The 27,439-nt window shown below is 54.6% G+C and overlaps 3 protein-coding genes across 3 annotated transcripts in view; 2 read left to right on the plus strand and 1 right to left on the minus strand.

Annotated features, from left to right (window-relative positions):
• The window catches only part of BJX67DRAFT_383210 (uncharacterized protein), a gene marked incomplete at both ends in the record, with an annotated part of 28,631 nt that extends 8,915 nt beyond the window's left edge, over positions 1–19,716 (plus strand). Inside the window, 2 exons of the mRNA XM_071033409.1 lie at positions 45–9,720; positions 9,802–19,716. Coding sequence (XP_070883968.1) covers positions 45–9,720; positions 9,802–19,716 — 19,591 coding nt within the window. The remainder of the gene's footprint in view (positions 1–44; positions 9,721–9,801) is intronic.
• An 808-nt stretch (positions 19,717–20,524) lies between these two features.
• On the plus strand, positions 20,525–22,590 carry BJX67DRAFT_373465 (uncharacterized protein; the record flags this gene model as incomplete). Its single annotated transcript, XM_071031395.1, has 5 exons — positions 20,525–20,806; positions 20,868–21,251; positions 21,314–21,562; positions 21,639–22,127; positions 22,192–22,590. The coding sequence occupies 5 exons, from the start codon at positions 20,525–20,527 to the stop codon at positions 22,588–22,590; spliced, it is 1,803 nt and encodes a 600-aa protein (XP_070883969.1).
• A 104-nt stretch (positions 22,591–22,694) lies between these two features.
• On the minus strand, positions 22,695–27,219 carry BJX67DRAFT_359574 (ABC transporter ATP-binding protein). The gene is made up of 9 exons (XM_071029698.1): positions 27,060–27,219; positions 26,926–27,003; positions 26,836–26,863; positions 26,690–26,777; positions 26,583–26,637; positions 26,386–26,530; positions 24,232–26,335; positions 22,878–24,171; positions 22,695–22,825 (listed from the first exon to the last, which is right to left on the minus strand). The coding sequence occupies exons 1-9, from the start codon at positions 27,108–27,110 to the stop codon at positions 22,799–22,801; spliced, it is 3,870 nt and encodes a 1,289-aa protein (XP_070883970.1). The 5' UTR covers positions 27,111–27,219; the 3' UTR covers positions 22,695–22,798.
• Between the last annotated feature and the right edge of the window lie 220 nt (positions 27,220–27,439).

Consider the following 27,439-nt stretch of genomic DNA (forward strand, 5'->3'; position numbering starts at 1 on the left):
CACATATATCACGTTCCTGGCCATGTGGACATAGCTCGGTTTAGAACGGCATGGGAGCAGACCATGAGGGTCTGCAGCAACCTCCGTACCCGCATCATCCTTGTAAATGGCTCCTGGATGCAGGTTGTCATCAGAGACGATGTGGCATGGGAAGCCACTGAAGGCCTCGATCTGCAGGGAGCAATCAGCAAGATGTGGGAGATCGAGATGCAAGATGCGTCCCGCTTGTGTCGGTATGCACTGATTGAAGACGACAAGAAGGGCGCTCATTTCATTTGGGCGGTTCACCATGCCGTGTACGACGGATGGTCCATGGGCCTTGCTTTGAAGACACTGGGTCAGGTGTACCAACAGACTGAGGTCTCGATTCTGCATCCGCATAGCGCCTTCATCAGGTACAGTGCCGCGCTTGACCGCAAAGCTGCCAGCAAGTTCTGGCAAGGGCAACTACTTAAAGCCCGGCGCGCCAATTGGCCCCGGGACAAGCGGTCGTCTGCGTCGTCTGCCGCTCAGTCCAAGCAAGCAACTCGCCTGTCGGGAAAGACCATTCATTTCCCCCGTTCGACTAGCTCATCTATTACCAAGGCGACCGTCATACGTGCTGCATGGGCTTTGGTATTGGCTCGATACTGTGACACTGACGATATTTGCTTTGGCACCACCATTTCTGGCCGTCAAGCCCCGGTGCGCGGCGTGGAAGCCATATCAGGCCCTCTGGTGGCGACGGTTCCCGTGAGGATCAAATTGGAAAAGGACCAAAAGGTTTCTGGCTTTCTGTCTGATGTCCAAAGCCAGGCGTCTCATATGATTACCTACGAGCAGTTTGGGTTACAGAATATTGCCAAACTAAGTGGTGATGCTCAGGATGCTTGTGACTTTTCAAGTCTTCTCGTCATCCAGCCAGCCCAGGTATTGACGAACGCTACCAACGGTGCGGACACGGTCTTGATGCCTGCTGATCTCGAGGAGCTTTCATCCACCCACCGTATGGAAAGCTACTTCAGCTATCCGCTGGTCGTGCAGGCTCATGTATCAAATGAGCATGCTGAGCTGCTCACAATTTACAACTCGGACATCGTAGCTGAACCTCAGATCCGGGCGCTCTCGCACCAATTCGACCATGTTGTCCAGCAGCTCCTGATAGGCTCTGGAAAGAGCGTGAGTGAGCTGTCTATGGCGGCCGAGTGGGACTTCCAGCAAGCGACTGCGTTCAACAACGACTTGGAGCAACCTGAGATCATCGACTCAACTCTGCACCAGCTCATCGGACGACAAGCGGAGATTCGGCCTGACGCACCAGCCATCCAAGCCTGGGATGGAATACTCACCTACTCTGAGCTTAATGCTGCTGCAAACAGGCTTGCACATCACCTTGTCAACAACTACAACATTCATGCAGATGAGCTTATTCATGTCTGCTTTGAAAAATCTGTATGGTTCTTCATTGCTATTCTAGCGATTAATAAGGCTGGTGCAGCTTGGGTTCCTCTTGACCCTTCTCACCCAGAGCAGCGCCACCAAGAGGTGGTTCATCAAACACGAGCAAGACTTGCGTTGAGCTCACCATCTAACACCCGTACCTGCGCTAGAGTAGTGGCTCAGGTTCTTCCAGTCACGCCACAGCTCGACTCGAGCTTGAAAAGCCAGTTTCCGGAGTCAAGCCTCAGCCCTCCTGCAGTGGGCTCCATTTCACCAAGCTCGGCAGCCTACGTCCTCTTTACTTCTGGCAGCACCGGCACACCAAAGGGCCTTGTAATGGAACACCGCTCGGTGTGTACTAGTCAAACGGCCATTAGCCGGAGGCTCCGCCTAACACCACATGTCCGAATGTTGCAGTTTGCTTCATTTGTGTTTGATTTGTGTATCGGTGAGATTATCGCGCCTTTAATCTCTGGGGCATGTATTTGTGTGCCTTCAGAGCATACCAGGATGAATGGATTGAAACAGTTCATCGGGGATGAAAAGATAAACTGGGCTTTCCTTACGCCTTCGTTTGTACAGCAAACATTGAAACCAGAGGATGTGCCAACCATCGAGCTCCTCTTGTTAGCTGGTGAAGCTGTGAGAAACGACACCCTAGAGGCATGGTTTGGTAAGGTGCGTTTAGTGAACGGATGGGGCCCTGCAGAGACGTGCTGCTTCAGTACACTCCATGAGTGGCAGTCTGTTACAGAGTCTCCATTAACAATTGGCCGGCCTGTTGGTGGTTTCTGCTGGATCGTGGATCCTAATGACCCTAGCCAGCTCGCCCCGACTGGCTGCATTGGAGAAGTCATGATCCAGGGACCTACAATACTACGAGAATATCTCGACAGCCCTAACAAGCAGAGCGGCCCTAAACAGACAGAGCAGTATATGGTAACGACACTCCCTGCATGGGCCCCGCATAAGTCATCCCCTTCTTGGAGCCGGTTTTACAAGTCGGGAGATCTCTGCTCCTACAATGCCAATGGGACTCTTGAGTTTTCCAGTCGCAAGGACACCCAGGTCAAAATCCGCGGCCTCCGGGTTGAACTGAACGAAATCGAGGTTCATATCCTTTCAAGCATCGAAGGCGTGCGGCAAGTGGCTGTGGAGACCTTTGAAACTGGGAATGGCCTCGGACTTGCGTCCTATTTGTGTATCGACATGAGTGAAGAAGCCGTAAGCAGTGATGCTGCGGGTGAATCTACCACCAGCAGCGTCTTCTTACCGCTGACAGCTGAGCTAGAAACTCGAATCGCCAGTATGGTCAACCTGCTGAGCGTCAAGCTGCCTAGATACATGATCCCGACCCTTTTCATCCCGTGTCGCCGCCTGCCATTCATCACCTCCACCAAGCTGGATAGAAAAGAGCTACGTCGCCTGACAAGCATGCTGACGACGGATGAGATCGCCAACTACTCCCTTGCCGAAAGCATTAAACGAAAGCCGGAAACTCCAACGGAAATGCAGCTACAAAAGCTTTGTTCCAACATACTCAATATCTCTCCAGAAGCAATTGGTCGAGACGATAGTTTCCTGCGCATCGGGGGTGACTCAATCTCTGCTATTCGCCTTGTTTCGGACGCCCGAGAGGTTGGCATCATATTGACCGTCAAAGACATCTTCGAGGACCCACGACTGTCAGCCATTGCCGCAAAAGCATCTGAAGTCGGAACAGGCCGTAGCGAGTGGGACTTGGAAGCGTCGACAATTGCCCCATTTAGTCTCCTGGACCTCCCGATTCGCGAAAGCTTTCAGTCCCAGTCTGAGGGCATGCCTCAAGCGAGTGGCGAGATGAAGGTCAGCAGCAGGAGTCTTCGCACAAAGATCCGGGATGAGTGTGGTCTTTATCACGGCCAGGTTATCGAAGATGCGTATCCCTGTACCAAGCTTCAAGAAGGCTTCATGGCCCTTGCGATCAAGCAGCCAGGATCTTATATTGCTCGGCACGCGTATCAGCTTCCTGAGCAGGTAGATTTCCTCCAGTTCAAAGATGCCTGGGAGCAAACTATTCTCGCCAGCAGCAATCTACGCACCCGAATTCTGTTTGTTGAGGGTTCAGCAATGCAGGTTGTCATCAAAGATGACGTGCACTGGGATTCGGCAGACAATGCAGATCTGGCATCTGTGGTTGATACCATGATAAATGTGAAGATGACCACTGGCTCACGGCTCTGCCGTTATTCACTGGCAACAGGAAGCGATGGACGCCATTACTTCTTCCTGGTTGTCCACCATGCTATCTATGACGGTTGGACCATGCGTCTTCTTATGGAGTTGTTGCACTCTGCCTACTATGGTTTTGATATCAAGCCTCTACAGCGATACTCGGTATTCATAAATTATATCAAGCAACTCGACAACGAGGCTATGAGCACTTACTGGAAATCAGAGCTCCAGGGTGCCGCAGCGGCTAGCTTCCCGCGGATTGATAACAGCCCTTCATCAGCACAAGGCAATATCAAGAGTGTCACTCGATCCCTGAAGAAGACCGTCAGTTTCCCTGAGTTGACTGGTTCTTCTATAACCAAAGCAACCATCTTCCGCGCTGCCTGGGCAGTCGTCCTGTCTAGTTACTGCGATACAGATGATATCTGCTTTGGAACATCGATTTCAGGTCGCCATGCCCCTGTTGCAGGTGTAGAGAGGATTGCAGGTCCAGCAGTCGCAACTGTGCCTGTTAGGATTCAACTTGACCGACAGCAGAGCGTCACAGATTTTCTTTCCAAGGTCCAGAAGCAGGCGTCTGACATGGTGGCATACGAGCACTTTGGCGTACAAAATATCTCAAAACTCAGCAAAGAGGCCGAGGAAGCATGCAACTTCTCGAGTTTGCTAGTTATCCAGCCTGTGAAGCAGCTATTCTACTCTAACGACACCATCGGATCACTCCTGGTATCTGCGAATGCAGAACACTTCGGGGCCGAGGAGATGGTCGATGGCTATTTCAACTACCCACTCATCGTGCAAGGGCACATGTATGAAGACCAGATGGGACTGGTCATGATCTATGACTCTCGATATCTGTCCGAGTTCCAGGTCACTGCTCTTTCTCACCAAATCGACCACGTCGCCCGGCAGCTGCTGAAGCAGGACAACAACACGTTACTTGCAGAGGTTTCGGTAGCTGGCCCTTGGGACCTTCAACAAGCATTAGACTTCAACGAGGATGAGCCCGAGATCGTGGATGCCTGCGTCCACCAACTTATTGAAGAGCAAGGAAGAATTCGACCAGATGCGCCAGCCCTACGTGCTTGGGATGGCCACCTCACGTATAAGCAACTCAACCAAGCTGCAAATCGCCTAGCCCACTATCTAACGGCCAGCTTTGGTGTGGTTCCTGACGACTTGATACACGTGTGCTTTGAGAAATCTGTCTGGTTCTTTATTTCAATCCTAGCGATCAATAAAGCTGGCGCAGCCTGGGTTCCGCTTGACCCGTCCCATCCACGCCAATATCATGAGCAGGTCGTTCAACAAACAAAGGCAAAACTCACCTTGACATCCTCTTTGAATGCTGATATCTGCAACGGCCTGGTACCCCAGGTGATCCAAGTGACGCCAGAACTCAACGCCCGTTTAGCTCACTACGGCGAGACATGCTCCCCTTCCAACCTCAATGTTGAAAGCCTTGAACCGCCAGCTTGTGGTGTCTCCCCCCGTAACGCCGCATACGTGCTTTTTACCTCCGGTTCCACCGGGACTCCTAAAGGGCTTGTGATGGAACATGGGTCTGTCTGTACAAGCCAGACGGCTATCAACAAGCGGGTGGGTGGATCATCAGATTTATCCGATAGACGGATGTTGCAATTCGCGTCATATGTCTTTGACGCTTGTATTGGTGAAACTATCAGCACATTGATCGCTGGTGGTTGCCTCTGCGTTCCCTCTGACGACACCCGAATGAATAACATCACGGAGTTTATCCGCGAACAAGACATTAACTGGGCTCTACTTACACCATCATTTATTCGTACCATGAAACCTGAAGAGGTTCGTTGCCTGAAAGTCTTAATGCTTGCTGGCGAAGCAGTTGGTCGCGATATTCTTGATACATGGTTTGGCAAGGTCCGGCTCATTAATGGATGGGGGCCTGCAGAGACTTGCGTATTCAGTACAACCCACGAGTGGCAGTCAATCGAGGAGTCCCCGTTAACCGTTGGCCGCTCAGTTGGTGGCTTCTGTTGGATCGTGGACCCTAGGGACCCCCAGCAGCTTGCACCCATTGGAGCTGTAGGTGAGGTGGTCATTCAAGGTCCAACTATCCTACGGGAATATCTTGCGAACAATGCGCAAACCAAACAGCTGAAAGTGCTGGAACTGCCTGAATGGGCGCCTCAGCGGCTGTCTCCCCACTGGAATTGCTTTTATAAGTCTGGGGACCTGGCTTCATATAATGCAGATGGCACCATCGAGTTCTCAAGCCGAAAAGACACCCAAATCAAAATCCGGGGCCTGCGCGTTGAACTGAGCGAGGTCGAGCACCATGTCCGTACGAGCTTGAAAGGTGTCCAGCTGGTGGCCGTGGATGTGTTCAGAAGAGCCGGCGGAGAGAATGGCATAAGCCTGGTTGCGTATCTCTGTTTCAATCAGACTACCCGAATAGCCAATGCAGGCGACACAGAGACAGACAGCCTATTCATGCCTTTCACTGCGGACCTGGAGGAACGGGTTGCGGCCATGCTGGGAGACCTCAATGTCAAACTGCCCCGTTATATGGTACCCACCCTTTTTGTGCCTTGTCGATACATGCCATTTATTACTTCGACTAAGTTGGACAGAAGGAAGCTCCGTAGCCTAACAGAGGGCCTGAGCGAGGAAGAAATGACCGTGTATTCACTTGCTGATACCAAAAAGCGCCCGCCAGAGACACTGATGGAGTATCGACTGCAGGGCTTATGGGCAGAGACCCTAGGTATCAAAGCAGCAGAGACAATTGGCCGTGATGACAGCTTCCTCAGTATTGGAGGTGATTCAATTACTGCCATTACCCTTGTCTCTAAAGCTCGCGACTCCGGCATCCGGTTGACAGTCAAAGATATTTTCGACGACCCGCGACTATCGGCTATTGCAGCAGCGGCTTCAAATGTCGGTGACGCTGCAGACGCTGCTGCTGAAGCAGAACCGTTCAGCTTATTGCCAGAGAGCGTCAAGTTCGACGATATTGAGGCGCGAGTTCGGCAAGAATGCAACCTACTGGACGACCAAATCATTGCGGATGCCTACCCATGCTCCAGACTCCAGGAAGGCTTCATGGCACTTGCAATCAAGCAGCCAGGCTCCTACATAGCCAAATATGTATACCACATTCCCGAATATGTAGAGATTGGACGATTCAAGGCTGCATGGGAACAGACAGTCAACCTTTGCAGCAACTTGCGCACCCGGATTGTCTTTGTTAATGGATCTGCCATCCAAGTCGTGGTCAAAGACGACATTTATTGGGACACGACTGACACAGACCTGGCTTCTGCTATTGATACTGCACGCGCTATAAGTATGGCTAGCGGCTCCAGGCTCTGTCGATACTCCCTTGCCACGGCACCAGACGGATCTGCCTACTTCATCTGGACGGCTCACCACGCTATTTACGATGGGTGGACTCGACGTCTTATCATGGAAACGCTGCACCAGCTCTACCATGGTAGCAAGGTCCCGGCACTGCAGCCATATAGCAATTTCATCCAATATGTCAAGAGTCTCGACCACCAGGCCAGCAGTGACTACTGGAAGAAACAGCTGCAGGGCGCTACATGTGCCAGCTTCCCAAGCTATGGTCCTCAGCAAGCGGCGAGCGCCGACAAGTCGGCCACACGGTCCGTGGTCAAAACGATAGCATTCCCTCCGTCGACCCAATCCTCGATTACAAAGGCCACGATTCTCCGCGCAGCGTGGGCTGTAGTCTTATCACAGTATTGTGATAGCAAGGACATCTGCTTTGGAACCTCGATCTCTGGCCGTCAAGCTCCTATTTATGGAGTAGAGAGGATAGCAGGTCCGGCAGTGGCAACAGTACCTGTGAGAGTCCGCTTGGACGGCCACAGCACAGTGTCGACATTCCTTCAGAACATGCAAAGACAGGCCTCGGACATGATCAGACATGAGCAGTTCGGGCTGCAGAATATTATCAAACTCAGCCCTGAAGCCAAAGAGGCCTGCGACTTCTCTAGCTTGCTGGTCATCCAGCCAGCACAAATAGTGGGCCTCGCAAACGAGAAAGGCAATGATGCAATACTGGTGAACGACAACACCGCGCATTTCTCTTCCGATGAAATGGTCGAGGGGTACTTCAACTACCCACTGATTGTGCAAGGCCATGTATCAGACAACGAGGTTAACCTCATCGTCATCTACGACGCCAATGTCCTATCAGAGGCCCGAGTTGAGGCGTTGTCGCAGCATTTCCAACATGTCGTGGATCAGCTCCTTCACCACGACGACAAGCCCTTGGCTGAAGTGTCCGTGGCTGGCCCATGGGATCTTCAGCAGGCAATGAATTGGAATCATGAAACTCCAGAAATCATAGACGCCTGTGTCCACGAATTTGTGGAGCGACATGCCAGGCTGCAACCCAACGCATCGGCCATATGCGCATGGGATGGAGAATTGACCTACCATGAATTCAATGCAGCGGCTGACAGACTGGCTCACCATCTGGTTGCCAACTTTGGCCTCAAATCCAATGAGCTTGTCCATGTTTGCTTTGAGAAATCAGTCTGGTTCTTTGTTTCAATCTTAGCGATCAATAAAGCGGGTGGAGCATGGGTGCCCCTAGATCCATCACATCCAGAGAAGAGGCAGCAGCAGGTGGTAGAGCAGACAAGAGCCAGAATTGCTCTGGCATCGCCTGTCACAGCGTCTATCTGTACGCCCCTCGTGGCGGATGTCCTGATAGTGACCCCTGACCTCGATGCACAGCTCAGTCAGATCACAGCCTTCAAGGGGCCATTGCCCTTTAAGGTGTCTCCGCGGAATGCTTCGTACGTCCTGTTCACCTCTGGCAGTACCGGGACTCCTAAGGGCCTGGTCATGGAGCATGGTTCTGTTTGCACCAGTCAAAGAGCCATTGGTAAACGACTTGGGATATCATCAGACATACGGATGTTGCAGTTTTCCTCGTACGTATTTGATGCTTGCATTGGGGAAGCTATTGGCACATTCATTGCAGGGGGCTGTCTGTGTGTGCCATCCGAGGAAATCCGCATGAACAGCATCCGTGATTTCATTCGTGATCATAGTGTCAGTTGGGCTCTGCTTACACCATCTTTCATTCAAACACTCAAGCCAGAAGACGTGCCTAGTTTCGAGGTGCTCATGCTTGCAGGGGAGGCTGTCAGCCGTGACATCCTAAACAAGTGGTTTGGGAAAGTCCGTCTGATCAATGGCTGGGGCCCAGCGGAAACCTGTGTCTTCAGTACCATGCATGAATGGGAGTCCATTGACGAATCTCCCCTGACAGTTGGCCGCCCTGTGGGAGGACTGTGCTGGATTGTGAACCCGACAAACCCCCGAGAACTTGCTCCCATCGGCTGCGTCGGCGAGATAGTGATCCAGGGCCCTACTATCCTGCGTGAATATCTTGCAAACAAAGAGCAAACGGAGGCAAGCACCATTCGCGACCTCGAGCTCCCAGACTGGGCCCCCCGTCGTCAAGCATTCCCGTGGAACAAGTTCTACAAATCAGGCGACTTGGCCTCGTATAACTCTAACGGAACCATTGAATTCTCCAGTCGCAAGGACACACAGATTAAAATCCGAGGTTTCCGGGTGGAGTTGAGCGACATCGAGCATCACATTCGGGCCAGCTTAGCTGGCGTCAAACAGGTCGCCGTGGATGTCCTGAAGAGAGGCAGTGGTTTGAGCCTGGTTGCTTACTTGTGCTTCAACAACACCAGCCGAATTGCTGGGAAAGACGATCTCCACCTGGGCAGTAGCAGCAGCATTTTCCAGCCGCTCTCCGGCGACATAGGGCGCATTATGGCCATGCTGGGAGAGCTCAACGTGAAGCTGCCCCGATATATGGTTCCCACCTTATTCATTCCTTGCCGCTATATGCCAGTGATCACGTCGACGAAGCTCGATAGGAACACCCTGCGTGCTGCAACCAACAGCCTTACCCCAGCCGAGCTTGCAGTTTACTCTCTTGTCAACAGTGAGAAACGAGCACCAGAAACGCCCATGGAACACAACATTCAACAGCTTTGGGCCAAAGTACTGAGTGTTCCGGTTGAGTCTATTGGCAGAGACGACAGCTTTGTACGGATTGGAGGCGACTCGATTTCAGCCATCCGCCTGGTCTCCGAGGCACGCGATATGGGCATCAGGCTGACTGTAAAGGACATCTTTGACGACCCCCGCCTACTCGCAGTTGCTTCCATAGCTTCAGCCACAGAGGTCACCACTCATGCTGAGCCGTTCAGCTTGCTCCCACAAGGTCTCGAATTTGGTGCAATCGAGTCCCAGTTAAGGGACCAATGCAAGCTTCAGGGCGATCAGATCATAGAAGATGCATATCCTTGCACAACCCTTCAAGAAGGCCTCATGGCTCTTGCAGTCAAGCAGCCCGGCTCGTATGTTGCAAAATACTCGTACCATCTTCCCGAGAATATCGATGTCAGTCGCTTCAAGGCTGCATGGGAAAAGACCGTGGCTGTTTGCGGTAACCTGCGGACTAGGATTACGCTCATCAATGGGACTTCCGTCCAACTGCTCATGAAGAACGATATTCAATGGGACGGCCTTGACGGGCAAGACATGTCGTCACTGTTCTCCTCAGCCCAGGATATCGGAATGGTGTATGGCTCTCGTCTGTGCAGATACGCGCTGGTGGAGCAGGATCAGCAGCATTTCTTCGTCTGGGCAGTCCACCACGCGGTATATGATGGCTGGTCCATGCGGATAGCCCTCGACACGCTTCATCGGGCATACTACGAGACCAGTATTCCTGCGCTTCAGCCATACCAGGGGTTCATCAAGTATGCAACTTCCATTGATCGCGCTGAGGCCGATGCATACTGGAAATCCCAACTCCACAACGCCAGGCGCGCGGCCTTCCCGCGGTCAGGTCAACACGCAGGTGGCATGGGACGAGTGCTGATGAAGCGCTTTGAGCTCCCTTCCTGGAATGATACGTCCATCACCAAAGCAACCATGCTTCGCGGAGCCTGGGCAGTACTGCTAGCCTGTTACTGTGAGACCGACGACATCTGCTTTGGTAGCACCATCTCAGGGCGGCATGCCCCTATTCCTGGCGTGGAGAGAATGGCTGGCCCAGCTGTAGCCACAGTCCCCATTAGGCTTCAACTCAATAGACAACAGGCTGTATCAAGCTTCTTGCAAGACATTCAGAATCAGGCATCGCACATGGTTGCTTACGAGCAATATGGCCTGCAGAACATTTCCAAGGTTAGTCCAGATGCCAAAGACGCTTGCAACTTTTCAAGCTTGCTTGTTGTCCAGCCAATCCAACAACTGGGCTCTACAAGCGGCAATGGCCAGCCACTCCTTGCTGGGGCCGACCCTGACGCGGGCAGCCTGGAGAAAGACGGGAGCTCTTGGATGTCCGGATACTTCACGTACCCGCTTGTCATTCAAGCTCTCATGATGGACGGTGGTGTGGAGCTGCATCTCACCTATGACACAGCCATTCTGGACGAGTCTCAGCTCTCTGTCCTCTGCGACCAGTTTAGTCACATTACGACGCAGCTTGCTTTACATCCCGACAGTCCTCTTGGTGAAGTCTCGGTGGCAGGGCCTACTGATCTGCAAAGGGCGCTTGATAGCAACAGGGAAGAACCCGACATTGTGGAGGCCTGCATTCACCAGCTTGTCGACAAGCAAGCCAGTATCCGACCAACCGCGCCCGCTATCCAAGCTTGGGACAGAGAGTTTACGTATGAGGAGCTCTCTGCTGCATCATCTAGGCTGGCAAGGCATCTCGTCAAGCTATTTGCTATCCAGCCAGATGAGCTGGTCCATGTTTGCTTTGAAAAGTCTGCTTGGTTCTTTGTCGCAATCCTGGCTATCAATAAGGCTGGAGGCGCATGGGTGCCTCTCGATCCTGGCCACCCGAGAGCGCGTCATGTACAGGTGGTCAGTCAAACCAAATCCCGCCTGGTTCTGACATCCGCTGCTAATGCCAAAGTTTGTTCTGGTCTTGTGGCCAATATTCTTGAAGTGACGCCGGAGCTAGATGCGGAATTGGCTCGATATCAGACAACAGAACTGACAACGCCGGTTAGCAACGTCCACCCAGGGAACATCGCATACGTGCTGTTTACGTCTGGCTCGACAGGCACCCCTAAAGGTCTTGTCATGGAGCATCGGTCAGTCTGCACCAGTCAAACAGCCATTGCTAAGAGGCTCAATCTTTCACATGAGGTGCGAATGCTACAATTCGCGGCCTTTGTATTTGATCTATGTATTGGTGAGATCGTTGGCCCTCTTATATCTGGCGCCTGCCTCTGCATCCCTTCAGACTACACACGCATGAACGGTCTCACAAAATTTATCCGTGATATGAACATCAGCTGGGCTTTCTTAACCCCTTCGTTCGCAAGGATGCTAAGGCCAGATGATGTCCCAACGCTGAAGCTCCTCTTACTAGCTGGTGAAGCTGTGGGCCATGACATCTTCAATACCTGGTTTGGTAGAACACGTCTGATCAACGGCTGGGGACCAGCTGAAACATGCTGCTTCAGCACGCTCCATGAATGGAAGTCATCTACCAATGAGTCTCCGTTGACTGTAGGAAGGCCAGTTGGTGGCTTTTGCTGGATCGTGGACCCGCATGATCCCGAACGCCTGGCACCTATCGGAACCGTTGGAGAGGTGGTCATTCAAGGTCCCACCCTGCTGCGAGAGTACCTGACACGGCATCAGACTGAAGCCTCTACAGTCAGGGTGCTCCCGAAGTGGGCGCCTAAACGCTCTGCGGCAAACTGGAACCGGTTCTACAAATCTGGTGACCTCTGTGTATACAATTCTGACGGCACCATCCAATTTGTAGCCCGCAAAGATACGCAGGTCAAGATCCGCGGTCTTCGAGTTGAGCTCAGCGAGGTCGAATACCATATTCAACAATGCTTGCCAGGGGTGCAGCAGGTTGTCGTTGACGTCTTTAAGACAGAAGCCGGCTCGAGGCTCGCAGCATACGTCTCTTTCACTGTGAAGAGCAACGCCAGCGAAGATAGGAAGCTTAATGGCGGTGCTTATGCAGGTGAAGACGCGGACAACAGAGTCTTTTTGCCTCTGACAGCAGAACTCCAGGCTGGGCTCACGGCCCTAGTTGGCCAGTTAAGCACTCGACTACCCCGATACATGATTCCCACCTTGTTCCTTCCTTGTCGCTATATGCCGGTCATCACCTCCACGAAGATCGACCGTCAGAAGCTCCGCAGCTTAACGCAGGAGCTGAATCAAACCGAGATTGCGACATACTCTCTGGTGAATGGAGAAAAACACACCCCAGCCACACCCATGGAGTTCAAGCTTCAGAAGCTATGGGCACAAGTCCTCCGCGTCATGCCAGACTCGATTGGCCGCGATGACAGCTTTCTACAGATCGGCGGAGACTCGATACTGGCAATCAGCCTGGTGTCTAAAGCTCGTGAAGTTGGCCTAAGTCTGAGCGTCAAGAATATCTTCGACGACCCCCGCCTCTCCGTTGTAGCTGCAGCAACATCCGAGATAGAAGGAGACGCGGGATCCTTAGCACAGGTTAAGCCATGGTCCCTGCTCCCAACTCATATCGATCGTTCGACCTCGGTTCCACAGATCCTCGAGCAGTGCGGCCTCGATAGCCATAACCATCACCGAATCGAGGACGTTTACCCTTGTACTAAGCTCCAAGAAGGACTTATGGCGCTTGCTGTGAAGCAGCCGGGCTCCTACGTCGCCCAGTATATGTTCCGCATTCCGGGCCACGTTGGCCTGAGCCAATTCAAGTCGGCCTGGGACCTAACAGTCCAAGCATGTACTAACCTAAGGACACGTATTGTGCTTGTCAACGGCTCCCCTCTGCAAGTACTGATCCGGGATGATATCCAGTGGGAGCCAACGGAGAACTTGAACGTGCAGTCCGTGCTTCGAGTGACTTCTAAGGCCGAGATCGCATACGGATCTCGACTGAGCCGCTATGCATTGGTGCAGGAGGGCGACGGCAAGAATTACTTCGTGTTGACCATCCATCACACAGTCTATGATGGCTGGACAATGCGCTTGACATTGGAGATGCTGCACCGAGTCTATCATGGCCTTGAAGTCCCAGCCTTGCAGCCGTACAACTCCTTTGTGAAATATATCATGGATATCGACCGCGAGGCTGCCACCAAGTTCTGGCAGGAGGAGCTGCGCGAAGCTAAACGGGCTCCCTTCCCTCCGGCCCGCAAAGACTCGCCCGCTCGCACGCAGCTTGTGAAGCAGGCAATCGACTTCCCTGAATCGACTGAGAATTCTATTACTAAGGCAACAATCCTCCGCGCAGCCTGGGCTATGTTGCTCGCACAGTACTGTAGCTCTGACGACATCTGTTTTGGGACAACAGTATCGGGAAGAAACGCGCCAGTCCCTGGTATAGAGAACATGGTGGGCCCTGCTATTGCTACAGTTCCAGTAAGAGTTCGGGTTGATTATCAGAGGTCGGTCTCCAGGTACCTGCAGGACATCCAGCACCAGGCCCTTGAGATGGTTTCCTATGAGCAATATGGTCTACAGAACATCTCAAAAATCAGTACAGACGCTGAAGAAGCGTGTGAATTTTCAAGCCTTCTCGTCATCCAACCTATGCACATGTTTGGTGGCTCAGAGGGGGCGAGCGAGAGCGCCGCCAGCTCGCCGGTCCTTGCGGCAACTGATGTCAACGAGTACGCCGTGGGGGGTTCGCTCGATGGATACTTCAACTACCCATTAGTCTTGCAGTGTCTTATCCATGGGGACCGAGTGGTGCTTCATTTGACGTACGACTCGAATATCCTGGGCAAGGGCCAGATTACTGCATTGTATCACCAGTTTGAACATATCGTCCAGCAGCTGGTCAAGCAAGACGAGACACCTCTGTCTGAGATCTCCGCGGCTGGGGAATGGGACCTTCAGCAAGCTGTTAGTTACAACAACGAGGTCCCAGAGATTGTCGATAACTGCGTGCACCGTCTCATCGAGGCACAAGCTGAGCTGCGGCCAAGCGTGACAGCCATCCAGGCATGGGATGCAACAATGACATTCAGAGAACTCGATGGTCTCGCCAACCAACTAGCCCACCATCTTGTCAGTGATTTCAGGGTTGTGCCTGATACCTTGATACATGTCTGCTTTGAAAAGTCGGCCTGGTTTTTTGTTGCTATTTTGGCCATCAACAAGGCTGGAGGCGCATGGGTACCTCTTGATCCTTCGCATCCAGAACAAAGACAACGGGACATAGTCCAACAGACCCAAGCAACGCTTGCATTAGCTTCGCCAGCGAATACCACACTTTGCTCCCGCCTGGTACCCAATGTTGTGGAGGTCTCGCCTGAATTGAATGCAAGACTGGCGAGCGAGGCACCAGGATTGCACCTCTGTCCCCCAGCTTCCAATGTGACCCCAGACAACGTGGCTTATGTTCTTTTTACCTCTGGCAGTACTGGGACTCCTAAGGGCCTGGTCATGGAACATAGAGCTGTGTGTACCAGCCAAACGGCTATCAGCAGACGCCTTCAATTGACGCCCAATGTCCGCATGTTGCAGTTCGCTGCCTTTGTGTTTGACCTGTGTATTGGTGAAATTATTGCTACCTTGATCTCTGGTGCCTGCCTCTGCGTGCCATCAGAGCACGTTCGAATGAATAGCCTCAAAGAATTCATTCGTGAGACAGGAATCAACTGGGCGTTCCTGACTCCATCATACGCACGCACATTACACCCAGGGGATGTACCAAGCCTACAACTCCTGCTATTAGCAGGTGAAGCAGTTGGACGCGATATCCTAGATTCCTGGTTTGGCAAGGTCCGTTTAGTGAATGGATGGGGGCCTGCAGAGACATGTTGCTTTAGCACCTTGCACGAATGGGAATCTATTACTGAATCCCCCCTACTTGTCGGTCGACCTGTAGGGGGCTTCTGCTGGGTTGTCAGTCCAGACGACCCCCTGAAGCTGGCACCGATCGGGACCGTTGGAGAAGTGGTGATTCAGGGCCCAACATTGCTGCGCGAGTATCTTATGAATCGTCAGCAAACAGACGCCAATTGCATGACAGCTCTTCCACACTGGGCACCCCAACACCTGTTGCCGAACTGGAACCGATTCTACAAATCAGGGGATCTGGGCTCGTATAATCAGGAGGGAATCATCCAGTTCTCTAGCAGGAAAGACACCCAGGTCAAAATTCGCGGCTTGCGTGTGGAACTGAGCGAGGTTGAGCATCACATCCGAGAAAGCTTGGAGGGGGTGCAGGAGGCCATTGTCGATGTCCTCAAGGCCGAAGGGAGTACCAGGCTGGTAGCCTATTTCACCCTCGACAATGGCACTCGCGAGCTCCAGCCGACTGTAGATGGAGGGCAAGTCTTCCTGCCCATCACGCCAGACTTGCAGAACCGACTGGCCGCTGCAATAGGCCGGCTCAACGTGAAACTTCCTCGATATATGCTCCCTACCATCTTCATTCCTTGCCAGTACATGCCGGTCATCACGTCGACAAAGATCGATAGGAACAAGCTGCGCAGCCTCACAATCGACTTGAAGCCAGAGAGTATTGCCATGTACTCGCTGACAGACACCAAGAAACGAGCCCCCGAGACGCAGACAGAGAGAATACTTCAAACACTATGGGCAGACATCCTTAATAAACCCACAGAATCCATCGGCCGCGATGACAACTTCCTGCGCATCGGTGGTGACTCGCTGTCAGCAATCAGCCTGGTCTCTCATGCTCGAGATGCCGGCTTGAGGCTCACCGTCAAGGACATCTTTAATGATCCACGACTGTCCGCGGTAGCTGCCGTGACGACCGAAGTTCACGATACCGCCGACCAAGCCCTGGCCGACATCAAACCGTTCAGCCTCCTGCCGGCTGACCTGACCCTTGGGACTATTGAATCCCAAATTCGGGAGCAATGCAGGATGCGTCATGATACAGCTATTGAAGACGCCTATTGTTGCACTGGCTTCCAGGAAGGTCTCATGGCTCTCGCGGTGAAGCATCCTCAGACCTACACTGCTAGATACTTGTACAAACTGCCAGAGGATATAGACATCGCTCGCTTCAAAGCTGCATGGGAGCAGACACTGGATACATGCAGCAACCTACGCACCCGAATCGTGCTTCTGGAAGGCCATTCCATCCAGGTGGTGCTCAAAAACGACATTGCTTGGGAGGACACCTCTGGATTGAGCTTAACTGCGGCCCTCCACGCGACGAAGGAGATTGAGATGCAGTACGGAACCCGACTCTGTCGATACGCACTGGTGCAAGAAGGCAAGGAGCACTATTTCATCTGGACCGTCCACCATGCAATCTACGACGGGTGGACTAAACCTATGGCTCTGAATATCTTAACAAGCTCCTATCACGGCGGCACTATCCCGACCCCCGTGCCATATAAGGTATTCGTCAACTACACCTCCGCCATCGACAACCATGCCGCCGACGAGTACTGGAGGGCTCAACTTCACGGGGCTAAACGCGCCATCTTCCCCCCGCATGGTCGTCGCGATACAACCTCGTCAGGACAGATCTTAATGAAGACGATGCCTTTGCCGAACACGGCCGACAGCGCGATCACCAAGGCCACCATACTGCGTGCTGCCTGGGCTGTGGTTCTCGCACAGTACTGCGGAGCCGATGACATCTGCTTTGGAACCACTGTCTCTGGACGACAGGCCCCCATCCCTGGTATCGAGACCGTAGCCGGCCCTACCCTTGCAACAACGCCAGTCCGCGTCCGCCTGGACCCAGACCAATCGGTCTCGAGCTTCCTCCTCAACATCCAGCGGCAGGCATCCGAAATGATCACCTATGAGCAATATGGCTTGCAGAAGATTGCTCAAGCCAGCGCAGACGCAAGGGCCGCGTGCGATTTTGGAAGTCTCCTCGTCGTCCAGCCGGCGCAGCAGATCTTCTCCGCGGACAACAGGCCCGACGCGCTCATGATCCCTGACAGCTTCCAGACGCACTCTGGCACGGGGCCGATGCGAGGCTACTTCAATTATCCCCTCGTCCTGGAGCCGTTCATCCTCGAGGACCATTTGATAGTCCGGATGATATACGATGCGCATGTGTTGCAGGAGGCTCAACTCACAGCTCTGAGTGAGCAATTCGGGCACGTTGCAGGGCAGCTGGCAGCATGCCAGGGCGATATGAAACTCGGCTCGGTGGCAGTCGTCAGCCCTTCCGAGCTCCAGCGGTCAGCCGAATGGAATAATGATCTCCCTCCCTCTGTCAACGCCTGCACTCACTGGCAGATCGACGAGCAAGTGAGGGCCCGGCCAAACGACCCGGCTGTTTGCGCCTGGGACCGCTCTCTCAGCTATACGGAGCTCGATTCTCTCGCATCCCGTTTTGCATCGAGGCTGCACGAGCTCGGCGTCGGCCCGGAAGTGCTTGTGCCCCTGTGCTTTCCGAAATCTGCCTGGGCAGTGGTTGCCATGGTTGCTGTGCAAAAGGCCGGCGGCGCATTTGTCCCTCTTGATCCTGCCGCACCTGCTGCGCGTCTGCGTTCCATCCTGGCCAAGTGCAACGCCCAGCTAGCAGTATGCGCACCCGCATTCCAGAGTGTTCTCCAACCGCTTGGCATCAACACCCTTCCTCTTGATGAAGATACAGTCTCAGGCCTCCCAGTTCCCGCAGGGCCGATTATTTACTCGACAGAACCACAGAACGCCAGCTTCGTCCTTTTCACTTCCGGCACTACGGGCGAGCCAAAGGGAGTTGTAATGCAGCATGACAGTGCCTGCTCTACAGCTGCTACATACGGCTCAGCACTTCACATTGGACCGGGGACTCGTGTCCTCCAGTTCTCGGCCTATACATTTGATGTCGGGGTGTGGGATGTCCTTGTTACACTCATGCGCGGAGGCTGCGTTTGTGTGCCGTCCGAAGACGCCCGCTTGCACGACCTCGCGGGTGCTGTAAATGACACAAACGCCAACTGGGCTTTCTTGACCCCCACCGTGGCGGATCTCCTGGACCCGGCCAATGTCCCTGGGCTGAAGACCCTGTGTTTGGGAGGGGAGCCTGTTCGCAAGGGTTCAGCGGAGAGGTGGGCAGGCGTGGAGCTGCATGGGATATATGGGCCAGCCGAGGCGGCATTCTGCGGATGGAATGCCCGGCTTGACCAGCTCGGAAGCACAGCAAATATTGGCCGGCCGCTATCGAGCGCGTTCTGGGTTGTCGACCCTGAGAATCCCAAGCAGCTCGTGCCTGTTGGATGTGTTGGCGAGCTTCTAGTGCAGGGCCCCATGTTGGCACGCGGATATCTCACCGGCAGCGGAGAGATGAGCACAGCAAGCAACAACTGGATCGAAAATGTGGATTGGATTCCCAACGCCTCCCCTCGACGAGGCTATCTCACCGGAGACTTGGTCCGCAGTAACAATGATGGCTCATTCGACTTCATTGGCCGAAAGGACTCGCAAATCAAACTCCACGGCCAGCGGATGGAGCTGGGAGAGGTCGAGTCTCGACTCCATGAATGTCTCCCTCATAGAATGAACGGGGTGGTTGACGTCGTCGAAGCACCGGAGGGCCCCCGAAAGACCTTAACAGCCTTCCTCTGGTACACTGGAGGGCCCAGCTACCGGAAGGGTACAATTCAACTCGCTCCATCGACCGAGGAATCCCGCAATCTTATCTACAAGCTGGAGTCCTCCCTGCGCGGTGCGCTTCCGTCCTACATGGTTCCTACGGTATTTATCGTGCTCCACGGCGAACCAGGGCATACAACGTCTGGCAAGATCGACCGGCGCGAACTGGTCGAGTTCGGCAAAGCAGTTCCCGCGGTAGAACGCTCGCAGTGGACTCTGTCGCCGGACGCTGGAGAAGTGCACGAACCCCCGTCCACGGACATGGAACTCAAGCTGCGAGAGCTGTGGGCCGACGTGCTCAACACCCGAGCAGAAGACATCGGAAAGCACGACGACTTCCTCCGAATCGGCGGCGACTCGGTCACGGCCATTCGCCTGGTCATGCGTGCCCGTCAGCACCGTATCCAGTTGACGGTCCATGCAATATTCCGCGATCCACGCCTCTCCGCAATGGCTTCCTTGGCCGTGGGTGCATAGCAAGCCGTGGCAGGCCATGCCGGCTCTCGATGAAGGGAACGAACACCCCGAAGCAACGTTATTCGGCGTTCGGCGTATTGGCGTAACTTGTTATTGGTTTGATTGAATGAATTACCGGGATACGGAGCAGGTTTTTTCTTTTATTTTTCTTGTATATTTTTTGGTCGTTACTTCCATTTGTTCTCTCCTAGAACTTTCTGCCTTGTGTATGGTAAAGAAATCATCACGTTGGTCGACATCGTCAGAGTACTGTAGGTGGTGTAGGTACGGGGGAGATTTGGAGATAAGACTCGGCCCCGGTATACTACAAGTTCAACCCATATCGCTAGGCAGATTCTAAGCGCTCGGAGACACAAAGTCGAGGTCCAGAGCGCAGGCTCCCAACAGCGTAGACTCCAGCCATTGAGGCTTGCAATGGCGATACGCAACCTGGTGTGAAGCGATGGACATGGGTAGGGGAAGAACACGCCACTATCCATTTGTAAAAATAGACAATTCTATAATTATCCGGAGGCTACAGTCATCTGTGAGTGCCGATGGTAATTCGGCAGGTGGATACTAAGCTGGGATTTTGGGGCCGGCGCCGTATCAGATCAGCGCAGACACTGCACGTCTTACTCAGGGACAGTCATCTTAACTAACGACCAGCGTAGGTGTAAAGCCCCCGGGGCCAAATGCCCTGATTGGCCCTCGAGTCTTCTCGAATGGCTCATGTGTGTGCCAGCTGGAACTGTCTGCCGTTCCCTCGTCCCTCGCGCTGTAGTTCCCAAGCGCGATGTCAATCGACGGCGAGAGCTGTCTCGACAAGATGCCCTTCACGAGCCCTGCCTATGCCCCTCCCCTTCCATTCGGGCCGCCGGACACGGTTTCCGTGCCGGAATTCCTCTTTGGCGACGAGAAATATGCCCGGTGCCCCCGGGCCAAATCCAAACCCCCGTTCACCTGTGGCATCACCGGCAAGTCGTACTCGACGGCCGAGGTGGCCGAGCGGATCGAGTTTCTCGCGAGAGCTCTGGCGGCGGAATTGGGATGGCCGGTGAACGAGGGCTGCGAGCTGGATAAGGTCGTGGGGATTTTTAGCTTCAATTCGGTATTCTCCCTGCTCTGCACGTATGATTTACACTTGGGCAAAAACTGACTCCATATCTCAGATTGATCATTTGACAGCCTCATGGGCCGTTCATCGCCTGTCTGGTGTCTCTAACCCGGTGAACGTGACGTACACCACGACACAGCTGGTTGACCAGCTGACGCTGGTGCGGTGCAAAGCGCTCTTCACCTGTGATGCCCTGCTCAGTCGTGCCCTGGAAGCCGCGGATGCAGCTGGGATTCCCAGGGAGCATATCTACCTGCTCCCGGTCCCCTCGCGGAACAAGAGCAGCAGCGTGGCCGGCGACGAAGGCTTCAAGACCGTCGACCAACTCATCCTCGAGGGGTCCCAACTGCCACCCCTGCCTGCGCTCCAGTGGGAGAAGGGCCAGGGCGCCCGCCAGACTGCGTTCTTGATCCCGTCGAGCGGCACCTCTGGACTTCCGGTATGTAAAAAGCCCCTGAGGATCCACGCGCGTGCGCAGACCTGCATCTAAACCCTCCCGAGAAAAACGTCAAGGTCTCGCATCGAAACGTCATTGCCCACACCATGCAATTTGCAACCTTCGAGTCCGTCTACCGGAAAGGCGACCCCGAGCTGGGCCTCGGGGTGCTGCCGCAGTTCCACGCATATGCGCTCCTCTGCATCGCGCACGTGAGCGTCCACCGCGGCGACGGCGTCGTGGTCCTGCAAGGGTTCGACCTGGACGATACGCTCTCGGCAATCCAGAATCTCCGAATAGGAACCCTGTGGCTGGTAAGGTGGCTCTCAGGCTGGTTCTTCTTCTTCTTCTTCTTCTTCTTCTCTATACTAAGGCTGCTCCTCACGATAGGTTCCGTCCATGGTTGTAGCCATGACCAAGTCGGCGCCGTTCGTTCGGAAATTCGACCTGAGCAGCGTCAGCGCCGTCATGGTCGGTTCGTCGCCATTGACCAGGGAGACGGCCTCCCAGTTCAGCGAGCTGCTCCCGGGCCGGCCCTTTCTGCAGGGCTACGGGCTCACCGAGGTCTGCTGCGTGGCCTCTTTCTCAACGCCGGCGGACACGGTCTTTGGATCCTGTGGCAGCTTCCTGCCGGGTCTGGAGGGACGCTTAATCGACAGCGACGGCCGGGAGATCACGGAGCCTAATCAGCCCGGGGAGCTCCTGATACGTTCACCGTCTGTAGTGCTGGGGTACCTCGGCAACGAGACGGCGACGAAGGAAATGCTCACGGAGGATGGGTGGCTTCGCACGGGAGACCTCGTTGAGATCCGGCGTAGTCCCAAGGGGCATGATCATCTGTTTGTGGTCGACCGGCTCAAGGAGTTGATCAAAGTCAGGGTGAGTAGGCTGTCTCGGTAACTTATCCATGAGCTTGAGGCTGCAGTTTCTAACGTCGAGTCAGGGCATGCAAGTCGCGCCGGCGGAGCTGGAGACGTTCCTGCTGCTGAGTCCGATGGTTGCGGACGTGTGCGTGGTGCCGTATCCGAACGAAGCAGCTGGGGAGCTTCCTCGTGCGTATATCATACGAGCCGAGGGCTTGAAAGGTGCGGAGGATGAAGTCACCCGAAGGCAGCTGCACGACTACGTGAACGACGCGTTCCCGGAGTTCAAGCGCCTTGCTGGGGGGATTGAGTTTGTGGACGCGCTGCCAAAGACGCCCAGTGGGAAGACGCAGCGAAAGGTGCTGAAGGACAGGGCCAGGGCCGCCTACGAAGCCAGCAAGAAAGTCGTCAAGAAGCTCCAGGATACGGCGCCAGTCGTTGTCCAGGTCTTTGAATTCGACTCCGAGGAGGACGAGTAGACCCCGTTCGTGGATGGGGTGCTTAGGTAGTTAATGAAGTTGGGAATTGCCCATAGACAGGTCGAACAGATTGCTACGTCCTCCGCAGTACTCAGAGAGATAGATCGTAACAGAGAATAAATGGTCTTTGAGCGCGGATGCTGGTTCTAAAGACAGTAACGCCAAACAATGCAGAATAAGCAAGCCTTCCGTTGCACCCGTCCGTCTCTCATTGATCTAGGGCCTGGTTTTGACACTGTGGCTGAGGTTAATCCTCTGGTTCCCCCCTTGCGGTGAAGAGAACTTACCATATTCCAATAAACGCCTCTCCTGTTGATCAACTCGATATGCGTCCCTCTCTCAACCAAGGCGCCGTCACTCATCACAAAGATCTGGTCCGCCCTCTGCACAGTGGCCAGCCGATGAGCGACCACCACCATGGTGCGCCCGCTGGCCGCCCGCTCGAACGCCTTCTGCACGAGCTTCTCGCTCTCCGAATCCAGACTGCTCGTCGCTTCATCCAGCAGCAGGAGCCTCGGACGCCGGATGAGGGCACGCGCAATCGAGAGCCGCTGTTTCTGCCCTCCCGACAGAGAGACGCCCTTACTGCCGACGCTGGTACCGTAGCCGTCGGGCAGGGAGGTGATGAAGTCGTGGATGAGGGCATCCCGGCATACCGCGTGGATTTCGTCTTCGGTCACCTGGTCGGGCTCCACGCCCAGCAGGATATTGTCCCGCACGGTTCCTTGCATGATGTAGGGCTCCTGGGCGACCAGGGACACAAGCTTGCGGTATTCGTGGACGTTAAGCTCCGTGATGTCGACGCCGTTGGCGAGGATGCGCCCCTCCTGGACGTCGTAGAATCGCTCCAGGAGAGAGATGATGGATGTCTTCCCGCAGCCGGAGGCGCCGACCAGAGCCACAAATTGGCCTGCCTCGAAGGTGAGGCTAAGCCCTTGGAAGATGGGCATGTCCCGCGTGGGATACTGGAAATGCACGTCCTGGATCTCGATCTTGACCCCGTTGTCGTGGTTTCGGATCTGCCGCTCCCTGGGGTTCGGGTCGTAGTTGCGCGTTTTGCGAACATCGATGATACGCGTTGCGGCTGCCGACGCTTGTGCCATGTTGGGTGAAAAGCTGAAGCCCTGGCTGATGGACTCGGCGGCCATGGTGGCGGTCATATAGCACAGGAAGAAATTCAGCAGCTGGTACTCGTGGGTGGCGAGGAGTTGCCCGCCGTACCAGAAAATCAGTGCCTGGCACCCAAGGCCGATGCTGTCGGAGATGGAGAAGATGAAGGACGTCCAGAGAGCCCGCTTGAATGCAGAGTCAATGTGGCCGCTGAGCAGTCTCTGGTAGCGAGCTTCGATGGTATGTTCGAGAGTCAGAGACGTGACGGTGCGGAACGCACCGATGGCCTCTGACGCGAACTTGCTGCTGTCGGCGAAGACGGCGTTGTACATCTTTTCAAACTCGAGCTCGCACTGGAGCCGGTAGAATCCGGCCACGAGACTTAGGGGCAGCGTTACACAGAGGAGGATCAAGGCCAGTTTCCAGCCAAACACGAAGGTAATGATAATGGTGCCAATCACCACGAAGAACCTACGTTCGAACTAGTCAGCTTTTACACATGGGATACTGTGGCTCTGCAGGGATGCTGACGAGTTGTACAACATAGACATGTTTAAGCCGAGCAGCTCCTCGAGCTTCTTCGGGTCGCTGCTCACCCTCGCGGTCAGCGTCCCTGGCGAATGCCCCTCGGCATCGAAGAAGGCCATTGCTTGGTGAAGAAGGTTCTCGAAGTACTGTTTCCGGTAGGTGGAGGAGATGTAGTACGCGAGATGAGTCGACAGGAAGGCGACGAAGAAATATGCCGCTCCAGTGCAGATAGCAAGTACAAACCACATCATAGAGAGGAAATTGGCGCGGGACGTAAGCGCAGACATGTCGTCGATGTCTTCGAAGACTGCAATGATTTGCCCAAAGAGCCACGCCTGAATGGGGGTTGCAGCACCGGTACACGCGGCGAGAACGACGATCAGGAGGTACTGCGGGAACCGGGTCCGCTGCTCATATAGAAGCCGAGCGAAGTTTGCAATCGACTCTCTTACACCAGGCTGGCGGGGCGCGGCAGCCTGCGTACTCTGGGGCGCCGCCTGGATGGCCAGTTTCTCTTCCTTGGCCTGGCTGGCGGACGAACCGTCGTCATCGGGGTGAATCGAAGAGTCATCGTCGGTGGCCTCGGTGCCCATTGCAAGCTGCTGGGCGTGGACGAGGCCGTAGTACACGCCGTCCTCCCTTGCAAGCAAACTCTGGTGGGTACCCTCTTCGACTACCTTGCCTTTCTGAAGCACGATGATCTTGTCGGCCTTCATGATGGTGGAGAGCCGATGGGCAATCGAGATGGTGGTTCTTGCCCGGGAGACCCTATCGAGCGCCGCCTGGACAATGCGCTCTGCTTTTGCGTCCATGGCGCTGGTTGCTTCATCGAGGATGAGGATGGCAGGCTGCCGAACGACAGCCCTCGCGATGCTGATGCGTTGCCGCTGCCCTCCCGAGAGCTTTGCGCCCCCGTCCCCAACCATCGACTCGTACCCCTCTGGCAGCCTGTCAATAAACTCACTCGCGAAAGCCTCGTCACAAGCCGCTACAACCATCTCTCTCTTCGTTTCGTAACTCGCGTTCTCGTGGGGCGTGCCGACCAGTCCAGCAGCAACATTGTTGAAGATGGTATCGTTGAACAGGAAAGGCTCCTGCTGCACCAGCCCTATCTGGGCTCTCCACCACTTAAGATCGATGTCGTGGAGAGGATGATGGCCGGATACCAGGATTTCACCTTTCAGCTGCACAGCGGGTGGCTCAAAAGGGCTTGCCATCGTAGCGTTCGCTGCTTGCGCGGCTGCTTCGCTCTTCTTCGCCTTTCCCTTTTCCTTTTTACCAGCCTTCACAGCCTCGACGAGGACGTGCTGCTCGCGGAGCGAGTACCATCCCTCGAGCAAGCCCACAATGGTGCTCTTTCCGGAGCCCGAGGGCCCGACTATTGCGGTGAGCTTGCCAACCTCGATCTTCAGGTTTAGCCCGTCCAACACCTTGACGTCCGGCCGGCTGGGATAGGCAAAATCGACATTCCGGAATTCAATGTCGTCCATCGCAGAGACCTGCGGCGCTTTCAGTCCCTCCATCGGGACCTTGGGTGCGTCAATGACGGTGAAAAACTCACAGGCCGCCAGCATCGCATTGGACACGGTAATCAAAGGGGTCGCAAGTCGTTGCAGAGAGATGGTCATCAGCATCACCGACATCACCACGACGAGGACGGTGCCGATGTTCGAGAGCCGGCCGTCGGAATAGAGCTTGGTGCCATACCAAAAAGACAGGGCGAATCCGGAAAACACGGAGAATACCGAGACCGAGACCTGGACGGCGATGAGGGAGGATGTCTTCTGGCCATTCTTCTTCGCGTCGTCGGCCCAGACGGCGAACTTGTTCAGCGTGCGCATCTCGGCTCCGCAGGCAACAATCATGCGCATGCTGTTGAAAACCTCGCTGGCAACTGAGGCTGCCTTCGCCTCCGATATGATGACGGCAATCACCCCCCTGCGGATGAGGGTCATGACAACGCTGGTCGATACGAGGATGAAGACCAGAAGCGATCCCGTTACGAGGGAGAGCGCCCAGCTGTGAATGAAGGCCACGATCATGGCGGCGACAATGGTGGCCGTGAACTCGATGAAGGTCCCGAGCTTCTCCGAAATGCCCAGTTGTACTGTGGACTTGGGTCAGTTACTCTCGCTTTCCCAGCCATCCGAGACCTACATGTGTTCGCGGTTGTTGTTATGGTTCCGGCTGCAGACCCCGGGGCCTTGGAGTCCAGTACGTGGACGCTCTGGGAGAAGAGAGACTGAAGATAATGGAGACGAACCGCCGCCGACAATCGAATGCCAATTATGCGGAATGCAAACTGGACCGTGAGATGAATTCCGGCGAGAAGGCGACGCAGCGAGAGCACACACCTTGTTGATATAGTTCAATACAAATCGTACGATGAACAGGATGAAGACGTAGAGCCTGAGCAAGCGACTGTTAGCTCACGCTTTTGACTCCGACGACTTGAACGCACGCAATCGTATTCACATTGGCCTGGAATTCGTCCTGGGTCACCGTGGAGTTGGGCAGGAAATAGCCGCTGAAATCCGTCACGAGCAGTCCTAGCGACACATCAGCGACTACACCCCGGCCTCGACGAGGGTTCCAATGGGCACGCACCGAGCACGACAAACATGAGCGGCATGGTCTGGTCGTGGCCATCACATCAGCCACCGTGGACAAGTTGGTGGTCAACAGGTCAACACTTACTACGCCCGCGCCAATGCTGGCCAGAATTCCGGCCGGGATGATCAGCAAGTCCCATCCCGTTGCGTATGCGAAAATGCGCTGTGAATCCATCAGACGTGTCTCTTCCCGTGGCCAAATGATGCGGAGAGAACTACCAGGTAGTCGAAGAGCGTGGCCTCCCTCTGGGGCTTCGGTGTCGTCGCCATTGTTGCGTGGCCCAGTTCCACCTGGAGCCCACGATCTTTGGGTTCAACGGCGAAGCTCGTCCGGCTGTGCCCTGCATCCGCCAAAATTCAACAATTTCGATGATTTGACGATGTTGACGCTGTCGAAGATGTCGAGCCTTTTCGACGGTGTTTCCTGCGATCCTTGCTGGCGGAACACGTGACGGCTGGGGGGTCAGCACGAAGATCACGTGCTCGGGGTGCTAGCCCTGACTGTCGCTTGGAAAGGGACACTGTGTACTTTGGAAATCAACCGATTTTTTCCAACCCCTGCTCAGCTATTTTCAAACCCTGCTCAGCTTGCCCTCGAG

The sequence above is a fragment of the Aspergillus lucknowensis genome (genome assembly GCF_044049455.1).
Source record: "Aspergillus lucknowensis strain CBS 449.75 chromosome Unknown BJX67scaffold_35, whole genome shotgun sequence".
In the NCBI taxonomy this organism is placed as follows: Eukaryota; Fungi; Ascomycota; class Eurotiomycetes; order Eurotiales; family Aspergillaceae; genus Aspergillus; species Aspergillus lucknowensis.

Excerpts from the sequence above, each read along its gene's own strand:
- BJX67DRAFT_359574 (XM_071029698.1), bottom strand. The coding sequence starts at position 27,110 with ATGGCGACGACACCGAAGCCCCAGAGGGAGGCCACGCTCTTCGACTAC. Across the intron at positions 27,004-27,059 it reads CCACGCTCTTCGACTACCTG|CGCATTTTCGCATACGCAAC; the intron begins GTAGTTCTCTCC and ends ATGGATTCACAG. Across the intron at positions 26,638-26,689 it reads GCCAATGTGAATACGATTGC|GCTCTACGTCTTCATCCTGT; the intron begins GTGCGTTCAAGT and ends TCGCTTGCTCAG.